General features: G+C 41.6%; 1 protein-coding gene across 8 annotated transcripts in view; it reads left to right on the top strand.

Moving 5' to 3' along the window:
• Nucleotides 1-18,295, top strand: part of ARHGEF28 (Rho guanine nucleotide exchange factor 28) — a 320,275-nt gene that overhangs the window by 229,784 nt on the left and 72,196 nt on the right. For all 8 annotated transcript variants that reach the window (XM_065905708.1, XM_065905711.1, XM_065905707.1 and 5 more), the window contains 7 exons: nucleotides 4,184-4,307; nucleotides 4,641-4,773; nucleotides 11,257-11,312; nucleotides 12,393-12,441; nucleotides 14,839-14,983; nucleotides 15,060-15,187; nucleotides 16,390-16,530. In XM_065905708.1, coding sequence (XP_065761780.1) covers nucleotides 4,184-4,307; nucleotides 4,641-4,773; nucleotides 11,257-11,312; nucleotides 12,393-12,441; nucleotides 14,839-14,983; nucleotides 15,060-15,187; nucleotides 16,390-16,530 — 776 coding nt within the window. The remainder of the gene's footprint in view (nucleotides 1-4,183; nucleotides 4,308-4,640; nucleotides 4,774-11,256; nucleotides 11,313-12,392; nucleotides 12,442-14,838; nucleotides 14,984-15,059; nucleotides 15,188-16,389; nucleotides 16,531-18,295) is intronic.

Below are 18,295 nucleotides of genomic sequence, written 5' to 3' on the forward strand. Positions count from 1 at the left end.
TCTTTCCTCTAGAAGGAAAAACTGTCCTTGGAGTTAACCTTGGGCAGTCGATGAGCCAGCAGAGTGGACCGCTGTGTTCTGTGGGTCTTGAGAAGCTAACCGTTCATGAGTCACACTGTGAAATAGCCCTGGGGTTATGTCAGAAATGGCACAGATGTTTGACTTTGAGAGACCATCTGAGATGGAAGAAAATAGTTTTAATTCGGGTGCTATTAATGCTCAAACTCTGAGATCTTTTACTATATAGATCAGAATGGACTATTTTGCTTTCAATTTTGGACTGGGAGTATGAATAAGAAAAAGAAATCTCCTTTTGTTCCTTTCTATTTTTTGGAAACCAGAATAGAAATTTTGAAGCAGAGACAGACTAAGAATGCCATTTAAGAATAGGCTGATGAGGATGGCATCAGGACAATGACGATGATGACAGTAGAGAGCAGTAACTGTTATTGGGTGTTTTTATGTGCCTGGCACCATTTTAGATGATTTACGTTGATTACTTTTTTAAATGATTTACTGACTACTTCTGGAATTTGTTCATCATCCTGGTCATCAGTTTGATTAGCAGTCTTCTCCTTGCCATCCTTTTAACAATTGAAGAAGTAATGGACTGATTGTGAAGATTTTTTTTAAATCAAAAATATTTTCCATCAGGAGAGGAATTTAAGACTGAAAGAGCCAATGTCAGAATCGGTTAAGTACTGACTTATGAAATGTGTTAGCTTGAATGGAGACACAGACAGAACAGACTGATGGACATGGGGCAGCAGGGAGGAAGGAGGAGGTGGGTTGTGTGGAGAGAGTGACATGGAAACCTACATAATCATGTGTAAAACAGATAGCCAATGGGAATTTGCCGTTAACAACCTAGAGGGGTAGGATGGGGAGAGAGATGGGAGTGAAGTTCAAGAGGGAAGGGACACATGTATACCTGTGGCTGATTCGTGTTGATGTTTGGCAGAGACCAACACAATTCTGTAAAGCAATTATCCTTCAGTTAAAAAACAAATGAATTTAGAATTAAAAAAATAAAAAGTAAAAGAGCTTGAACAACAACAGCAAAAAGTGTTAACTTGGACGGAATGTATAAGGAGCATCTCTTTCTCTCATATTCCTCCTTCCTGTTTTTTTCCCCATTCTTTGGTCTGTCTCTGGTCTACATCCTGAAAGCATCCACCTTTCTTAGTCACATCCCGTGGTGTAGCCAGTAGAGTCGATCTTTCACCTCACCTACTGTATTCCTGATAGCTTGTTGGTTACGTCAGTATGATACCTGCCTAGACCCTAATGCTTTGCTTTGGTCATGTTATAGATATTTACTTGAGGGTTTGCCTTCTGCAGAACTCCCTTATTTATGTTGATCACTTAGTTTCTGGAAAAGAGTTCAGCCAGGTTAAAGGGGTGGGGGTGCTCATTTTGAACTTTGCAGGCTCATTCCTGTAGGAGCAGACACTTCATCTATCCCAAGTTCTTAGGATTATATGGTATGACTCAGTTATTTTATTGCCACCATCCATCTTAAATCTGATGGATCTACTGCCTTTTATTTAAAAAAAAAAAAAAAACCTGAGCTTCTGAGTATTCAAAGTTGAAGTCTCAACTCTGTCAATTTTCAATTTGGATAACTGGAGCTTTTTAGTTAGATGCCCAGTTCTTTAAAAAAAAAAAAAGTTAGGAATTAAGATATTGAGGATATATCCATATTATTAAGATACTTTAAATATCTGTTTATCTATTAAAAAGGTAATATCAAGATTCTCTGAAGAATGGGGCTTGTAAAACTGTATTGTGGGTAATCTTATTGGTCATCAAATCAATAATAGAGTTAGGCATTCTTGTTCTGGGATGTGGAAAGAGTTTAAGTAAATTTTTTTTACAGATTTTGATAAATTGAAGACTGTTTACATTCTGTTATGAAATCAGTTGAGGGCTTTTCCCTCTGAGTTCTTCTCTAAAGTAACTAATTGTTATGTAAGTGAATATCACATAGCTAAATTAGATTTGAAACATGGAATCAACCAACCTTCTACATCTGCCCAGAAGTTACACTGTGATTTTCATTCTTATAATGAAAATGTCATGTCTATGATCCTCACTGTCCTGGTAGATTAGATGATTCAGAGTTTCTAATATTTAGTGTTTCAGTATTTTTTGGTTTACTTTGTCACATCTTGATTCTTCTCAGCCTTTGAATTTAAAGATTAAAAGGTATAATTTTATGTCATTTTTAGAAGAAGTATATGTTATTGTTGTTCAGTCATTAAATCGTGTCCAACTCTTTGTGACCTCATGGACTGTAGCACACCAGGCTTCCTTGTCCTTCATTATCTCCCATATAGGATATTTGCCAAATTAGGTGCACATATAGGTTTTAAATCAAAGCTGTAATGTTGTTCTTGATACAGTTTTTTGTAGCATGGGAAGGAATTGGAATAGAGTCAGATAAGCAAGAATATGTTTTATTTTATTTGAGAGAGTGTTGTGTTCTTGCTGTGAAGTAGGAGAGAGGACTTCTTGACTTCAGAATTCATATTGACATTATCATTCTTTAGTTCCAAGAGTTAGGTCTCCTCCCATATTGTTCTTCTCTTAGATATTGTAGTGCCCTTGATGGGGTCCCAAAAGGTGTTCCAGAGAGGATTTTTTTCAGCTTTTAAATGTACTTTTTTCTCCATTCCATATTATTCCAAGAGTTTTGCAAAGTAGGATGCTTAAAACACAAGAGGTATAGAACTTTATGGATATATTAACCAGTGAGTTATCTGAGAAGGTGGCTGTGAAAGTAGAAGGAAAATAAGAGGGCCTGGATTCCTCGTGTTATTCTGGGTAGTTGTAAGATACTCATTTCTGTTTACCTTTGAACCTATTTTCTGTAAGTAGAAAACCCAGTTTCACTAACTGCAGGGTTTTAGTGGCAGGACACACCCTGTCCTGCAGGACCAAGAGGTAGCTATGAAGTATTCCTTATTTATTTTAAATGCATTCATAGATTGGAGTTCCCAAGTCTAATAGAAAGGTCAAATAACTTAGTTTTGTTTAATGTGTACCAGGTAATTACATGTTATCTTTAAATGTGAGAAAGAACCTTAGAAATAATTTAGTCTTTGATTAGATAGGAAAAATTGAAGTCCTAGAAAGTTGTCATTTTACATTTCATGCATATCTATAGTATGCTTGCTTTTGAAAAGTATTTCCCAGGGATGAAGGTATTAGCCACTAACACTGATAAATGATAAGTCTGAGGGGGTTGGAGAGACATTGGTTATGAAATGTTTACTATAGAAATAGTCTGCAGAATAGTCTGCTTGGTCTTTAATATATTCACGCTTTCTGTGATAAGATTAGAAGTATCAGAAGATCAGAGACAATTCTGGGAAAATAAGAAAGTTCCAGGGAAATTTTATTTTCATACTGGGACCCTTTTTTTCCTCCTAAAGAGTGATTCTGTGGGCTAGTGGAAAATAAATGATATTCAGTGTGTTCAAAGATTGGGTACAGTTACCTTCAGCTTGCCTCTTATATTGAGGGAGTTTCTGTAGTCTTCTGTCCTTTCCAACAGAGAGAATCTCAGGTTGCAGAAACCCTGACTGAGTGGGAGAGATGGAACCCTGAGGCAGATGATCTGTTTCTCAGGCTATATGGACAAAGAAATGTGTATCTCCTGAGTATTGTCTCTGTTCCAAAAATAAATAAAGTCCCAGTTTCATGTCATTAGTTATTTGGCTTCTGGGTACTAGAAAAATTCTATTAGCGTGGTAAACAGGGAAATGAACGTTTTTAGAATAAAGCTGTGATTCTAAGGTTTCCTTTATTTCTCCAATATTTTAATATAAAATTTTTTAAGTATTCAGAAAGGCTGAAAGAATTATATACTAGAACACCTATTTCCACCACCTAGATTCTGTAATCGTTAACATTGTGAGATAGTTGCTTTATCACATACCTGTTCACCTATTCATCTATAAGATGTATTTTTGATAGTTTCTATTCTTATCTTTAGAATTACCATTAAAGGCTGAAAAGATATATATGTTTAAATATATGTATAATATATGTACACAAATATATGTGTAAAATACATCTGTGTATTTGTCTATGCACACACGTATGTATGTGTGACTCGTGGTTTTTTTGCTCCCTCTGATAAGTTTTATAAGCTGTGATAACAGGTTCTTTTTTGTAGAATTCAGGAAGAAGAATGGGATAAATACATCATACCTGCCAAATCAGAATCTGAAAAATACAAAGTGAGCCGAACTTTTAGCTTCCTCATGAACAGGATGACCAGTCCTCGGAATAAATCGAAGGTAATTCAGGTTTTGTGCCTACCATCTATAAAGCATGAACGGCTCAGTTTTTGAGCAATTAGTATAGTTTGCACTTTCCCTTTAAATTCACTTACCATAGATTTTATACACCTCTGTATTTCTTGTGGGGTATTTTCCAACGCATTGGAAATGCAGGAACCACTTCATCCTGGTAGATGTTACATTTTGGCATTGTCGTATCTCTCGATGTGCGGCCCTTCTATCCTGATAGAACACGTAAAGACTTTGTGTGACTTCTGTGAGTTGGCTGGCTCTGAGCATTTCTCTTTTCTTGTTTTTTTTCCCACTTTGCTGCTGCTGCCATACCTGAAGACAAAAGGCAAGGATGCCAAAGACAAAGAGAAACTGACTCGACATCAGTTTGTCCCTGGAACTTTCTCTGGGGTTCTGCAGTGCTTGGTTTGCGATAAGACGCTCCTGGGGAAAGAGTCATTCCAGTGTTCCAGTAAGTTCCTGGGCCCCACGTGTGCTGTCTTCGTGCTCGGCCTCCCCCGAGAACAAACATCCTGGGAGTAGTGCCTTTGCTCAGTGTGTTCATGTAGACTTCTGTTTTTGGGTCTACATGTGGTTTCATTAGCAAGCAATGACCCATGATGGCTGACTCCATACTTTTTGTCCACATGTGACGTGAAATGTGAAGTCGCTCAGTGGTGTCCGACTCTTTGCGACCCCGTGAACTGTAGCCTACCAGGCTCCTCCGTCCATGGGATTCTTCAGGCAAGAATACTGGAGAGGGTTGCCATTTCCTTCTCCAGGGGATCTTCCCGACCCAGGGATCAAACCTGGGTCTCCCACATTGCAGGCAGACACTTTACTCTGAGCTACCAGGGAAGCCATAGTCTCTCCCAAAACAGGCTTGCATGCCTCACTGCCTACTGATGTCTCCACTTGGAAGTCTAAACAGTGTCACACATGTTACATGTCCCCGATGGAGCTCCTCTCACTCCCCTCTATGCCCACCTACAAGCTGACCCTCTCAGTTAATGGCAGTCCCATCCTTCCAGCCAAATGCTTGTGCCAAAATTATTCCCACATCCAAGCCGTCAACGCTACTCTTGGCTCTAGCTTCAAAATATGTTAATAATTAGAGCCAGCCACTTCTCATACCTGCCACTGTTAGCAGTTTGGTCTAAAGCTGCCATCTCAATGGCTTTGCAACTGGTTCCCTTGGGCATTTACTGCAAAAAGTATGATTCCCAAAACCTCAGTCTGAGCGTGTTTGTCAAGGCATTTATCCCTGTGTTCCAGCTCCTCTTGCTGGCTTCCTGTCATCCCCTAGGCCAGCCAGAGCCCTGACAGTGGCTCCAAGGCCCCCGTGGTCTCCCCGCCCCACCTCTCCCCACGCCTCTGGTTCGTTCCCTCTGGCATCTTCGCTGTTCTCCCAGCAGGCCAGGTTCCAGGCGCACTCATGCCTGTGGGCTCTCCTGCATAGCCCCCTGCCTGCAGCAGTCTTGCCACAGCCAGCCGAGTGGTTCGCCCGCTCACCTCCTTCAGGTCTGCTCGGATAGCTCCTCTTAGTTAGGCCTTTCCTGACCACCCTATGCTTGGCTTGCTTCCTGTCTCCCTTTCCTCTTCATCCCACTATAGCATTTAACATCATCTAACTTGCTCTCTGTTCCCTGTATCAATTTTATTATCTGTCTCCTTCACCAGATTATAAATTCTATGAGGGGTGGGTTTTTGTCTGTTGATTTTGTCCTCTGCTATGTCTGTAGTGCCTGGAATAATGCTTGTGCATAGTAGGGGCTTAGTAAATAGTTGTGGAATGAAAGAATAACTCAGTGCAAGATAATTCAGGCCCAGGCAGATGAAATACATTTTGTGGTATTTGTTGGTGACCAGAATTCAGGGAGCATTTTGGAAGTGGCATGGGAGTACAAAGGGAGGTGAAGAGCAGGGGAAGATTATATGTAAAGTTCTTCATTAAATTCCCAGAAAACGATAAAAAATGTGACTATATGCATTCACATATTGTCTTTAAGATGCCAGTTTCATTGCATGTTTGAATGTTGCTTTCCCTGGGGACTTGATTTCTTTCTTTTATGGGATCTGATGTAGCATCAAGTAAAAAGAATAAAACTACTCTAAAAAATAAAGTCTGTTTATTTAAAAAATAGCATCAAGCAGTCTAGCTGTGATTTACTTTGCTAAATTTTTAGAAGGTTGTGAAAAGGATTGTTTGTGGATTGTTAATGGCCTGCCTCCATGACTTCCCTGGTGGCTTAGACGGTAAAGCATCTGCCTACAATGTGGGAGACCTAGGTTCAGTCCCTGGGTTGGGAAGATCTCCTGGAGAAGGAGATGGCAACCCACTCCAGTAGTCTTGCCTGGAAAAGCCCGTGGACGGAGGAACCTGGTAGGCTACAGTTCATGGGGTCGCAGAGTTGGACACGACTGAGCGACTTCACTTCCCTGCACTTGCATGTCAGCAGCCAGTTGACCGGCGTGATGGCATATGCGTCATAGGTTGTGACTCCTTTCTTGTTCACAGGGTCAGATCCCTTCATCTGACCCCCAGCCATATCTCTGACCTATTTGTCCTTGCACTTTTTTTTTATTAATTAAAAAAATTTGGGATTTATTGATCTACATATTTTTGGCTGCACTGGCTCTTCATTGCTGGGTGCGGGCTTTCTCTAGTTGGGATGAGTGGGAGGCTACCCTTCACTGCAGTGCACAGGCTGCTTTTTGTGGTGACTTCTCTTGTTGCTGAGCATGGGCTCTAGGGTGAGCAGGCTTCAGTAGTTGTGTCTTGCAGGCTCCAGAGCACTGGTTCAGTAGCTGTGACTCACAGACTTAGTTGCTCCACAGCATGTGGGATCTTCCCCAACCAGGAATCGAACCCGTGTCCACTGGCAGGTGGTTCTTAACCGCTGGACCACCAGGGAAGCCTTCCCCTGGTTTTTAGATGAACTCCTCAAGTTGGATGGCCTCCACCCACTGCTCCGGTCCATTCCTGCCACTCCTTCCTTAATGATCTAATTTTGACCTCTGTCCCTACTGCTTAACAGAAGTCGTCTTCTGGATGGAAGCATGGAGTCACTTTCTAGTCAGGTCTGAGCATCTTGCCTCATTACTATTCTCAGACTCACTGCCCTCTCTCCTGTTTCCACGTCTGTTGTCCCTTCATGCAGAAAGACGTCCTCTTTTCCAGAGCACACTGCTCTTCTGTTTATCCCCTGGATGGTCTCCTTTGCCCTAACTTTGAGTGCCCTCCAAACTTGGTTCTCAGGCACTCGTTCCTTTCTCTTTATTGTTTCTAAGTATAGTCACCCAGTCTTTTGTTCTAAAATATGGTATTTAGACCTGCTTTTCCCAGATGAGCATCTTTATACCCCACTTGCCACTTCCGGTTGCCTAGGGAGGCTGAGCCCCCATGTAACTTGTGGCCCTGTTTGAGCATTATGGCAGGGCCACCGTATAAAACAATACTGTCCCCATCACACTCTGTGGGCATCAGCGTACAGAGATTGTCTCCCAGACCAAGGTGTCTGAAACCGACCTGACCGTCCACCTGCAGAAGAAGGCAGTTCTTCCTGCTGGGTTTGTGATGCCAGCTGGAAACATGGGCATGTTCGTCTCAGCTCGTCTTCTTTCTGGCATCCTGGTCTGTGCTGTGCGGTCCCTCGTTCATCTCCTTTCTCACGGTTCCTGCTCTGGTGGCTTCTCATCAGTACTTCTGCACTGTTGAGAGCAAACTGTGCTAGCTTCCCCCTTTTCCAGTTCCTTTCGCAGTTTACCATTTCATCTTCATGAAGTGCTGCTTTCATCCACACGTGTACGCTTGAAGACTTTTGGGTTTTTTTTTTTGGTTTACTGGACTAAGCCGAGGTTCTTCAGATGTGTATTCAGTTCTGCCTGTGATTATTACTATGTATAATCTTAAAAACACAATATGATATAAAACAAATAATATAAATATTCAAAATCTTGTGGTGTCTGTATTCTTTACTAAAGCCTGAGTTGCTAGTTTTCCACAAATATTTCTGTAAAATTCTCCTTGTTTATAAATAGACTTGACTACTTACATTTTGATGTTACATGATTTGATGCACAGAAGTTTTACTAATCACAGCTTCACTGCAAATTTAGCTTTCATAAACTTAAAATTACCCTAATGCACTTAAATGCCTTTTATAAGAATTTTACATTGTCTAAAATTGTTATTCTTATTGACTTCTTTTTTGTTTGTATTCCTCTTAACTATTTCTGTGTTTTTAATTTGAGGTGTGTGTTTTTAATTTAGCTATAGGTAATTGTAATGTAACTGAGAGAACTTGTTTTATGTTAAGCATTTTTTCCTTATTTACATTTAATTTTACAACTGTCCACTCTTTCATAGTTCTTCACTGTTTTCCTTGATGTCTGGTATTTGACCATATATTATTGGCTTTTATCTTCTCCAATGATTTGGCAAGGTAGACTCTTTTAATATTTACTGATGATAAGTAATAATAAGGAGATGTGGAAGGTTTATAATTTAATACTCTTATTTCTCTTATAGTTGCTCTTTCCCACCCCACCCCAGCCTCTATGAGTATACTGAACTAATTATTATTATTTTTATAATGTATGTTTCATCTTTCAGGAATAATTTGATATTCCAATAATAATTTGCTATTTGTACTCAGTTCTGTATCTCTACTTACAGTAACTTTTAAGGTGCAGTACTTTAGTTTGGTTTCAGTGCTCATTTTTGCTGTATTTTTCCTTCAGTAAAGCTGATCCATTCTTGACTCTTAATTTTGATTCTATTTTTAATAGGCAATAGGATTTCAGGTAATTTTTTCCCCAGGAAGTTTACTGTAATAACCTGTTTTCTGAAATCTTGTGTATCTTTGTTTCACACAGTAGCCAGTTTTATCTGACTGAATAAATTCGTCAACCAAACCTTTTCCGCTGGATTCTACCAATACTGGTCCCTTATATCTAGGCAGTTAGTATCATACTGAGAACTTTTAATTTTTTTAAGAGGACTTTTAATTTTTTAATCATACAGATATTGTCAGAATGTGTCTATTAGAATAGGTGCCATTTAATGTTTTTTTTCCCTAGAAAACAGTAAGACTTTTTAATTTGCCTTTTTTTGGTTCTTTTTAGGCCTTATGAAAGTTTTTGTCAGTTGTAGCTGTCAGTTGTCACTTTTGGTCTCACCTTTTTGATTTCTTCCTTGGAGAAATGTGATCTGTTATCTGTCATCTTTGTATGACATCTTTTGTTTGATAGTTATATGCTGTATTTTCTCCACGTTCTGGAGAGAATCTTTCAAGTTTAATTTTGTAGTGCTGCTTTGATACTCTGTCATGTTGATCCTTCTCAATTTAGCTTCAGTTCCACTCTTGCTCTTTTTCTTCCTTGAAGTGCTCTCTCGTCCCTCCAAGCTCCGTCTGCCTGTCGTCCTGTGGGCCTGTGGTCACATCCTGTACTCCCTACATGGCCTTTGGTCTGTTCTGTGTTTCTCAGGGAGGGCACATTTCACGTATCTAAATTTTTCTTCTTTTTTCTGGATTTTGGCCTATTCGGTGGCTCCCTCTTGCTGTGAATTTCCAGCATAACTTGGCTTGGTGGTCTCTCCAAGCCTCTACCTTTTCCTCAGTGTCTTGTCCTGGGGTGAGGAGGAAGCTGTCCCACTTCAGCGTTTGCCTGCAGGACCAGGACGTGGACGGCCTGGCTTCTGCTCCTTGGCCACTGAGGCGTTGACTGGATGCCTCTGAAGACCTGCGGGGAGGAGTACTGTGGGCGAGGTGTCCTGCTCAGCTCCCACGGGCCACAGCTGCTGTCCAGTGTGGCTTAGACGGAGTTCAGTGAGAACTTCCCCCTTACAGAAGGATCTTTCTCGTGAAGTTTCTGATAAACCACGGGCTCTACACACAGCGTGTAGGGGTGGGGGTGGATGGGATGAGGGCGTCTTGGTGGGGCAGGTGGAGTGGGAGGGGGAAGAGGGCAGGAAGACTTCAGTCTGGCAGGAAGCTGTCCCCAAGCAGGGAGGTCTGAGCCTCGCCTGTGGGCAGGAGGTATTCCCGTCCTTCTTTCAGCGAGATGAGGCCACATTGTCTCATGAAATAAAACTTAGGCAAGCTGCTAACTGTTCTCTTTTAATTTGGTTTCCTCTAATTAGTAGGAATTCTCTCAGAGCCTGACAGTACATTTTTTTTCTAGCATTGTTGTACGTTTTCCTTTCTTTCCATCCTCAAAGGCATTTTCCCCAGTGTGTGAGCGGGCAATTGCCAGATGTAAGAAGTCCCTGATGAATAAAGGGTGCAGAGTACTACATGAGTTCTCAGGCAGAAACAAAAGTGTGTGTCATGCATAATTTCATCTGTCGTAATCAATAAGACCCTATGCAGAAGGTGGAAAATATCTCCAAGGAAATTAAAATATCAACAGTGTGTTCTGCTCCAGTGGTGGGACAATAATGTGATTTAAACATTTTTTTCTTTTCTTTTTAAGTTTTCTAAATAGTTTTAATCTTTACATGTTATTTTTATTGTTGTTGTTCAGTCGCTAAGTCATGTCCGACTCTCTGTGATCCCATGGACTACAGCACACCAGGCTTCCCTGTCCTTTTCTATCTCCTGGAGCTTGCTCAAACCCATGTCCATCGAGTCGGTGATACCATCCAACCTTCTCATCCTCTGTCGCCCCCTTCTCCTCCTGCCTTCAGTCTTTCCCAGCATCAGGGTCTTTTCCAATGAATTGGCTCTTTATATCAGGTGGCCAGAGTATTGGAGTTTCAGTTTCAGTATCAGTCCTTCCAGTGAATATTCAGGGTTGATTTTCTTTAGGATTGACTGGTTTGGTCTCCTTGATGTCCAAGGATTGTTATTTTTATAATGATCCTTAAAGGCATGATGTAGTCTTATGCATTTCACTTTGCAGATTAATTTAAGTAAGATGGAAACTTTTCTCTCTTTTCCTTTTGTTCCAGACTGTAATGGAAATGTACATAAAGTCTGTAAAGATGCTGCCCCTCCGTGTACCAAGGTAATGTCTCAGTCATGTATGGATGTTACATGCTTGTATGTAGCTCACGGCTTCAATGTTACCTGTTTATGTTTTTAGATCTACTAACTATTACTGTCTCAATTTATTTTTAAAGTGGTCATTGTAGTGATAAAACAACACATGCTCCAAGTGTATACTTACTCACTTAACTATACACTTGTAGAAGCAGAGGGAACGTTCTGTTTATATTACATGATATGGGTGGGTTAGACTTTCTGTCAGGACCTACTTGGTTTACCATTGCTAACCTTGCGAGTATGGAAATGAAGTTTAGAGCAGTAATTCTCAAATGCCAGCCAACATCAGTCACCTGGAGGGCCTGTTAAAACACAGATTTCTGGGCCCCTCTCCCAGAACTCCTGATGCAGGAGGTCTGGGTGGGGGTTCTGAGAATTTGCATTTCTGACATGTTCCCAGGTGATGCTACTGGTCCCCAAGCCACGCTGTGAGGTGTGCTGGACCAAACATTGAGGAACGTTCTCAGTGTCTGGGCGTGGGCTTGAGTAGATAGAGGGGTTTATCATCATGTTCCTTTGTCCCCCACTGGAAACCCAGGCAGAAATGCTCGCATGAGTGAGCACAAGGACCCTTCAGAGGGAAGCGCCGTCTCCGCCTCTGTGTTATTTGAAACACACATTGTTTCAGGTCACAAAGCTGAGGGTAACAGTTCAGTGCTCAAGGCCCTTGTGTCCTGTAGGTGGGAGGGATAGCCAGAACAGAAAGAACAACTAGGAGAGAGCGCACTGCTGTGAGCTCCTCTCTGAGCCTAGGTTGGAACACAGGAGCTGGGGATTTTTGGTTCCCTCAGGCTTTTACTAAAGCTGGGCTCTTGCTGAGACCTGTTCTTGAGGCGCACCTCCCTTACAATGTGCACATCTCATTGTCATAACACTTTTCTCTTTGTTGCGTTTTATGTCCTTTGCTTTGAATTCCTCTTTGTTTGAAATAAAATAACATGAAAATGGCAAAGATAAGAAGCCTGTTCTGTTTAACAGTGGATGTTCTTGTAATCGAGTGGTGCTTTGATCTTTCTTTTTGTGTTTCTAATGTTCTTTACAGAAATTCCAAGAGAAATGTAATAAGAACAAACCACAGACCATCCTTGGAAGTAAGTGATGTGAAAAATGGCAAGAACTTTTTTCCATTTCATACATAACACACATTTCCCCCTCTTTCAGTTCCCTCACTTGCCCAATCATTCCTCCTTTCATAGCATATGCTGGGTGTAGTGGTTTAGTCACTAAGTTGTGTCTGATTCTCTTGTGACCCTGTGGAAGGTAGCCTGCTAGGATCCTCTGTCCGTGGGATTTCCCAGGCAAGAATACTGGAGTAGGTTGCCATTTCCTTCTCCAGGGGATCTTCCCAACACAGGGATTGAACTTGAGTCTCCTGCATTGGCAGGTAGGTTCTTTATTCTGAGCCACCAGGGAAGCCTCATGCTGGCATAATTGGCATAATTTTTCCTGACAAAGAAGGCAAGAATGGCAGAAGCTCTGGAAACTTAGTAGCCTTTTGTGCTACATATACTATATGATCTTTTATATTAGGGGAGGCTGAATGGAGGTGGTCTTATGATGTTGCCTCAATTTTAAGATGCAAATTAGTGTTATAGGCACTGTTGATAACAGCCTCTTGGGGGAAAAGATAAACACCATATTGAAGCGAAGTGAAGTGAAAGTTGCTCAGTTGCGTCTGACTCTTTGCAACCCCATGTCCATGGAATTCTCCAAGCCAGAATACTGGAGTGGGTAGCCGTTCCCTTCTCCAGGAGATATTCCCAACCCAGGGATTGAACCCAGGTCTCCCACATTGCGGGCAGATTCTCTATCAGCTCAGCTGCCAGGGAAGCCCAAGAATACTGGAGTAGGTAGCCTCTCTTCTCCAGGGGATCTTCCCGACCCAGGAATCGAACCAAGGCCTCCTGCCTTGCAGGTGGATTCTTTACCAGCTGAGCTACCAGGGAAGCCCGAACACTACATTAAATGTACATAATTTTATGTTTTCCTAGCAGTAGCACATATTTATCTTGACCAATACCTAATACATGCTTCTTAAGAATCACAAGATTAGGATAAAGTCCTCAAGTTGAGAATTTATAGATTCTTATCAGTCTCTGTTATTCATTATCAGAGCAACCTGGTACTTTTTAGTAGCCAGCTGTGATTGCATCAGCTCCATTAGAATGACAGTTGAAATTTCAGGGTATACCTGTGTTTTGTTTGCATGTGGCTAAACTGGGTGATTCTGTTTTTTTTTTTTAATTATACATGGTTGAAATGGGAGTAATTGTCAGCCTTTGACAGTCTTTACATTGCATGCAAGAACCAGACAGACCATTGTCCTAAGTTTGAATATCCTTTGATTTGACGTGAGAGATCTCACACTTTCTTCACATATTACATAGCTTGTAATATGTGGTCACTTTTCGTTTGTGGTCACTTTTCACTTCATTGCTACAACAGTGTGATCGGTGTTTTAAAAACCATTTGAATCAGGGTTGTTAGGGAAGTATGCAAATTGATGGCAACGTGTGATTGCATGTGATGTTACACGAGAGAAAACTAGTGCAGGCGAGTGTGACATTGGCCACAGCCCTGCTTCTTCACCAGAAGTCCCTTTGACCTCAGCTGGAAGACACTCCTCAAATTCATAAGGTTAAGCATGAAGATAATTAAAAAGCATTTTAGACTTGATAGAATACCATCTGTTCCTTCTCTTAACTTAGGAGTCGTGAGAATAAAATTAAATCATACATGTGTAGAATCCTTTGTAATGTCTTAGGTTTCGATAAAAGTCTTTTTCCCCCTTTACTTGAGAAAGGTGTGCACTAAGCGATCATACAGGATTGAAATATTTTCAGAGAGTCACTTTTAATACACATCAAATGCAAATATGTAGATGCCCATAACATTTTAAACTGACCAGAAAGGTACTGAAGCACCATTTCATTTTTTCGGTGTGAGAGGGAAGAGTCCAGCTTGGCTCGCAGGTTTCATCTGCCTGACATTCTTACGGCATAAAGAACAGAGTCCCCCGCATCATCCCAAGCCGTTGCCATGCTGTATGCGTGTGTGTGTCTGCTTGTTTACATACACGAGCATTCTAGTAATAGCATTCTAGTAATAGCTAATAGCTAATAGTAATAGCTAATAGCACCTCGTGTCTGTTTAACAGCTGGCTCTGAGGAGTACAAGCAGCATTTTATGGACAAGCCGTCCCCGTGTTTCCCCATTCCATCTTCTTGTTTGTTTGTGTAATCCCAGCCGCCCCCAGTTTCTCCACGTGGATATGCCGAAGCAGGCCTGCAGCCTGGTTCCTGGAGGGTGTGAGCTGGAAGGGACGTTTGAAGCAGGTGTTGGGATGTGGCCAGGAAACTGGTTTCAAGGCTGGGCTTGTAACGCGTTAGAAGCCGCCATTGGAGTGTTCAGCTTTCTGGCTTTTAAGTGACTACCTTTACTCGTTGCCCTCTTTGGAAACGTCATGAAGCGTCCATTCTGATTTCCAGATTCTTCGTTTCGAGACGTCCCATCGCCTGGGCTCTCCTTGCACCCCTCCTCCTCCATGCCTATCGGCCTGCCAACGGGGAGGAAGGAAATGGCCGGGCAAGTGCATCCCTTGTCCAGAAGCGTCCCGGGCACCACCATGGAAAGGTAAGGCTCGCTGTGGTGTGACGCCTCGCTGTCCCAGCGTGGCAGCCCCGGCTGACTGTCCTCCCTGCCCCTCCAGCTTCAGGAGGCCGGGGGCACCCTTGGACTCCGAGAATGACGGCAGCGCCTGGAGAAGCAGGTCTCACTCTGACGAGCTGTTCCAGCCCATGGGCTCATCCCCCTCCACGGACTCCTTCTTAACGGAAGGTGAGGAGAAGATAGCCTCGCACTGACATGGGTTTCTGTGAGCATTTGCTGAAAGGGATGTTTTCTGAAGGACGTAAGATGGAGGCATTTTTCTTTTATTCTGTTTAAGAGGATTCTGTTCCATGGTGTCTCTTTGGTGCAGGTTCTTCTGGTAAAAACAACACTGAGCCCCAGAGGACACTCCCAGATAGTGACCAAGGGGACATGATGTATTTTTTAAGGGGACGTACTTCCCAAAGAATGTGTCATAAACATGAAGAGAAGGAAATGTGTTGTGTGCTTGCTGGTTTTTAAAATTTTTTTTTACAGCTGTTGATGAATTGGAATAGGATCATACTTTTATATATATATATATATTTCAGTTACTTACGACTGGACTTGTCTGGATCTCTAAGATATTTATCCCCTTGTGTTGCCTCCTACTTCTGGGGGAATAAAAGCATTTTTAAAAAACATGCTTTTGGAGAGGACAGTCTGGGGAATTGCTTGCTGTATCCAAGCTGTATTAATAGTCAGAGGAAAACCAAATGAGGGGAGAGGAGTGATGAGAGAAAGGAGTAGACTCTTCCCCATATATCTGCTTATTTTAAATCCATTGTCATCACGTCTATACTTCTCTGAGCTGGATTCTCTCTAAGGGGTGCTGTTTGGACAAATATTTTCCTGAAGGGGGTATGTGTGTGTTGTCAGATTCTGTCAGAAGAATCTGCACTCACATGTGACTCAAGGCCTCATACCCTGCTTCGTGTTTGCATTGAGGATAGCAAGGCAAGTAAAGAGCAAACCAAGTGGACAAGCACAAGATTCAGTGCAGAGTAACGTGGGGCAGAGAAATCAGTGACTTCAAGATTGTGTGAGCACGTTGTGGAATCTGCAGGTTACCAAAAATAAAACTAAAATAGAACAAGCCAAACAAACGAAAGAATCTTCGTGTGTGTGTGTGTGTGTGTGTGTGTGTGTGTGTGCACAGTCACTGTTAATACCTGATTCTGCTCTGCTTTTCATGAGCAATCTGAACCATTTCACTAGCTTGTTGGTTTTCCTTGTTTCAGTTCTGTATCACAGTATTTTGGCTTCGTTGTTTCTATGTTCATAACAGGTTTCTTCAGGGCGATGAGTCCATAAACACAGGCCCTTGTGAAGGTCTGTTTGTGTTATGCGTGTTCACCCACTTTAGTTTTTCTTTTCTTAACGGATGTTAGATGTTGTGGATTCATCTCTGTGGAGTGACCTCAGCAGTGATGCCCAGGAGTTTGAAGCGGAATCTTGGAGTCTGGTGGTGGACCCTTCATTTTGTAGTCGGCAGGAGAAGGATGTCATCCAAAGACAGGATGTCATTTTTGGTAAGCATTGCAAACATGGTCATGCGGCAGTGTGGTGCAGAGAAAAGAGCATGGATTCAGGCTGGAGTTCAAATTCTGGTTCTACCATTTCCTAGTCACCTAGTCTCAGATATAATGAGGCTCAGGATCAAAATGTTGTGAGGCTTAAAGGAGGCATTGTACATGCTTGGTACAAAGCAGATTTGATTTCTTCTATGCTTTTCAAGTTGATTTAGGCCTGGTCTCTACTCATTTACCTCTTCTGTTATAAGAATCACAGTGAATGCTAACATATTTTAAGGTGGGGTAGTCAAGGCCACTGCATATATGGTCTTGTAGTTTGCCTGCACTCCCCAGGGACTGTCACTCACAGAGACGCAGTGGGACTGGCAGCACTTGGACTGGTATCACGTGTGACTGTGAGTGGTAGTCCTGAGTATGGGGTTCAGTTGTGGGAGGTTTTATGACTTAATGCTGTTTGGGGTGAAGGCAGTCTGAATTAGGGAAGGTTAGATGATAGAGTTGTTAGGAAAAAATGAAGTTTAAAAAATTTTCAAGTACAAAGTAGATGCTGAAAAGTGGTTCCAGGAAGGCACCTTAACTTTAAATATGAGCCTAGTGCTTAGTTTTCACTAATCCTGTGTGTGCAAAGCACCACGAAGTCCAGTGGTGACCAGCCCCTTCTCCCCTGTGTGAGGCGGTCATGCAGGTCAGATGAGCCACTGTCTGTACATGCTGTGAAATCAGCCTCGAGCTGTGTAGGGGGGAATTTCTTTGGAAAGGGTGGTGCTGTCCCCTTTAGTACTTCCCATGAAATTTGTTATATTGTAATGTTCTTCTTTTATTTTTTGATTTCATATATTATTAAAAACAGTCTAACCCATTTGGGGTGAATTATCATGTAGTGTGGTTCAAAGCATGGGCCTTTGGGCCAGAAAGTCTTATGTTCCAGGGAAAATCATTTACCCTCTTTTCTTCATTGGCTTTTAAAGATAAGAAAATCCTTCTTATATTTGGGGTCATAATGGATTAATGGATTAAATGAAGTGACATGGTAGATACTTAGTACAGAGTAGGTGTTACAAATGTGGTAGGATACAATAATAATAATAATAATAAATTAGTGGGTTCCCAATTAAAGAAAGTTTTGTTTATGATAAAATAATAAACAAAGCCACATTTTGATTTGTTTTCCCTCCATGATTGATATTTTGTATTTTTTTTAAAACCTGTATGTAGGTTTGGAAATACTCATTAATCTAGAACTGGGACTTCTGATGGTCTTAGTATTGGTGAATTATTGTTTTCTCTCATGGTGTATTTTTAAAATTGATATATCACAAAAATTGAGATCTAAAACTCACCCCTTTACAGTGTACAAATCTATATTATAGTATATTTGTAACCTTCTAATATATTTATAAAGTTGTGCAACCACCCACCACTGTCTAATTCCAGAGCAGTTCCGTACTCCAGAAAGAAGCCCTGTGCCCAGGAGCAGCCATTCCCCTTTGCCCCCTCCCACCAGCACCTGGAAACCACTCATCTATTTTCTGTCCCTATGAATTTATCTATTCTGGACATATGGTGTAAATTGTACAATATTTAGGTTTTGGGGCCTGGCTGCTTTCACTTACACTGTTTTCAAGGTTCATCCATGCTATAATATAATTCAGCACTCTATTCCTTTTTGTGGTTGAGTGATAGTTCATTGTACATATATACCACACTTTGTTCTTCTGATCATGACTTGATGGTCGTTTTGGGTTGTTGCCAATTTGGGGGT

This window comes from Muntiacus reevesi, chromosome 14, assembly GCF_963930625.1.
Source record: "Muntiacus reevesi chromosome 14, mMunRee1.1, whole genome shotgun sequence".
Classification (NCBI taxonomy): Eukaryota; Metazoa; Chordata; class Mammalia; order Artiodactyla; family Cervidae; genus Muntiacus; species Muntiacus reevesi.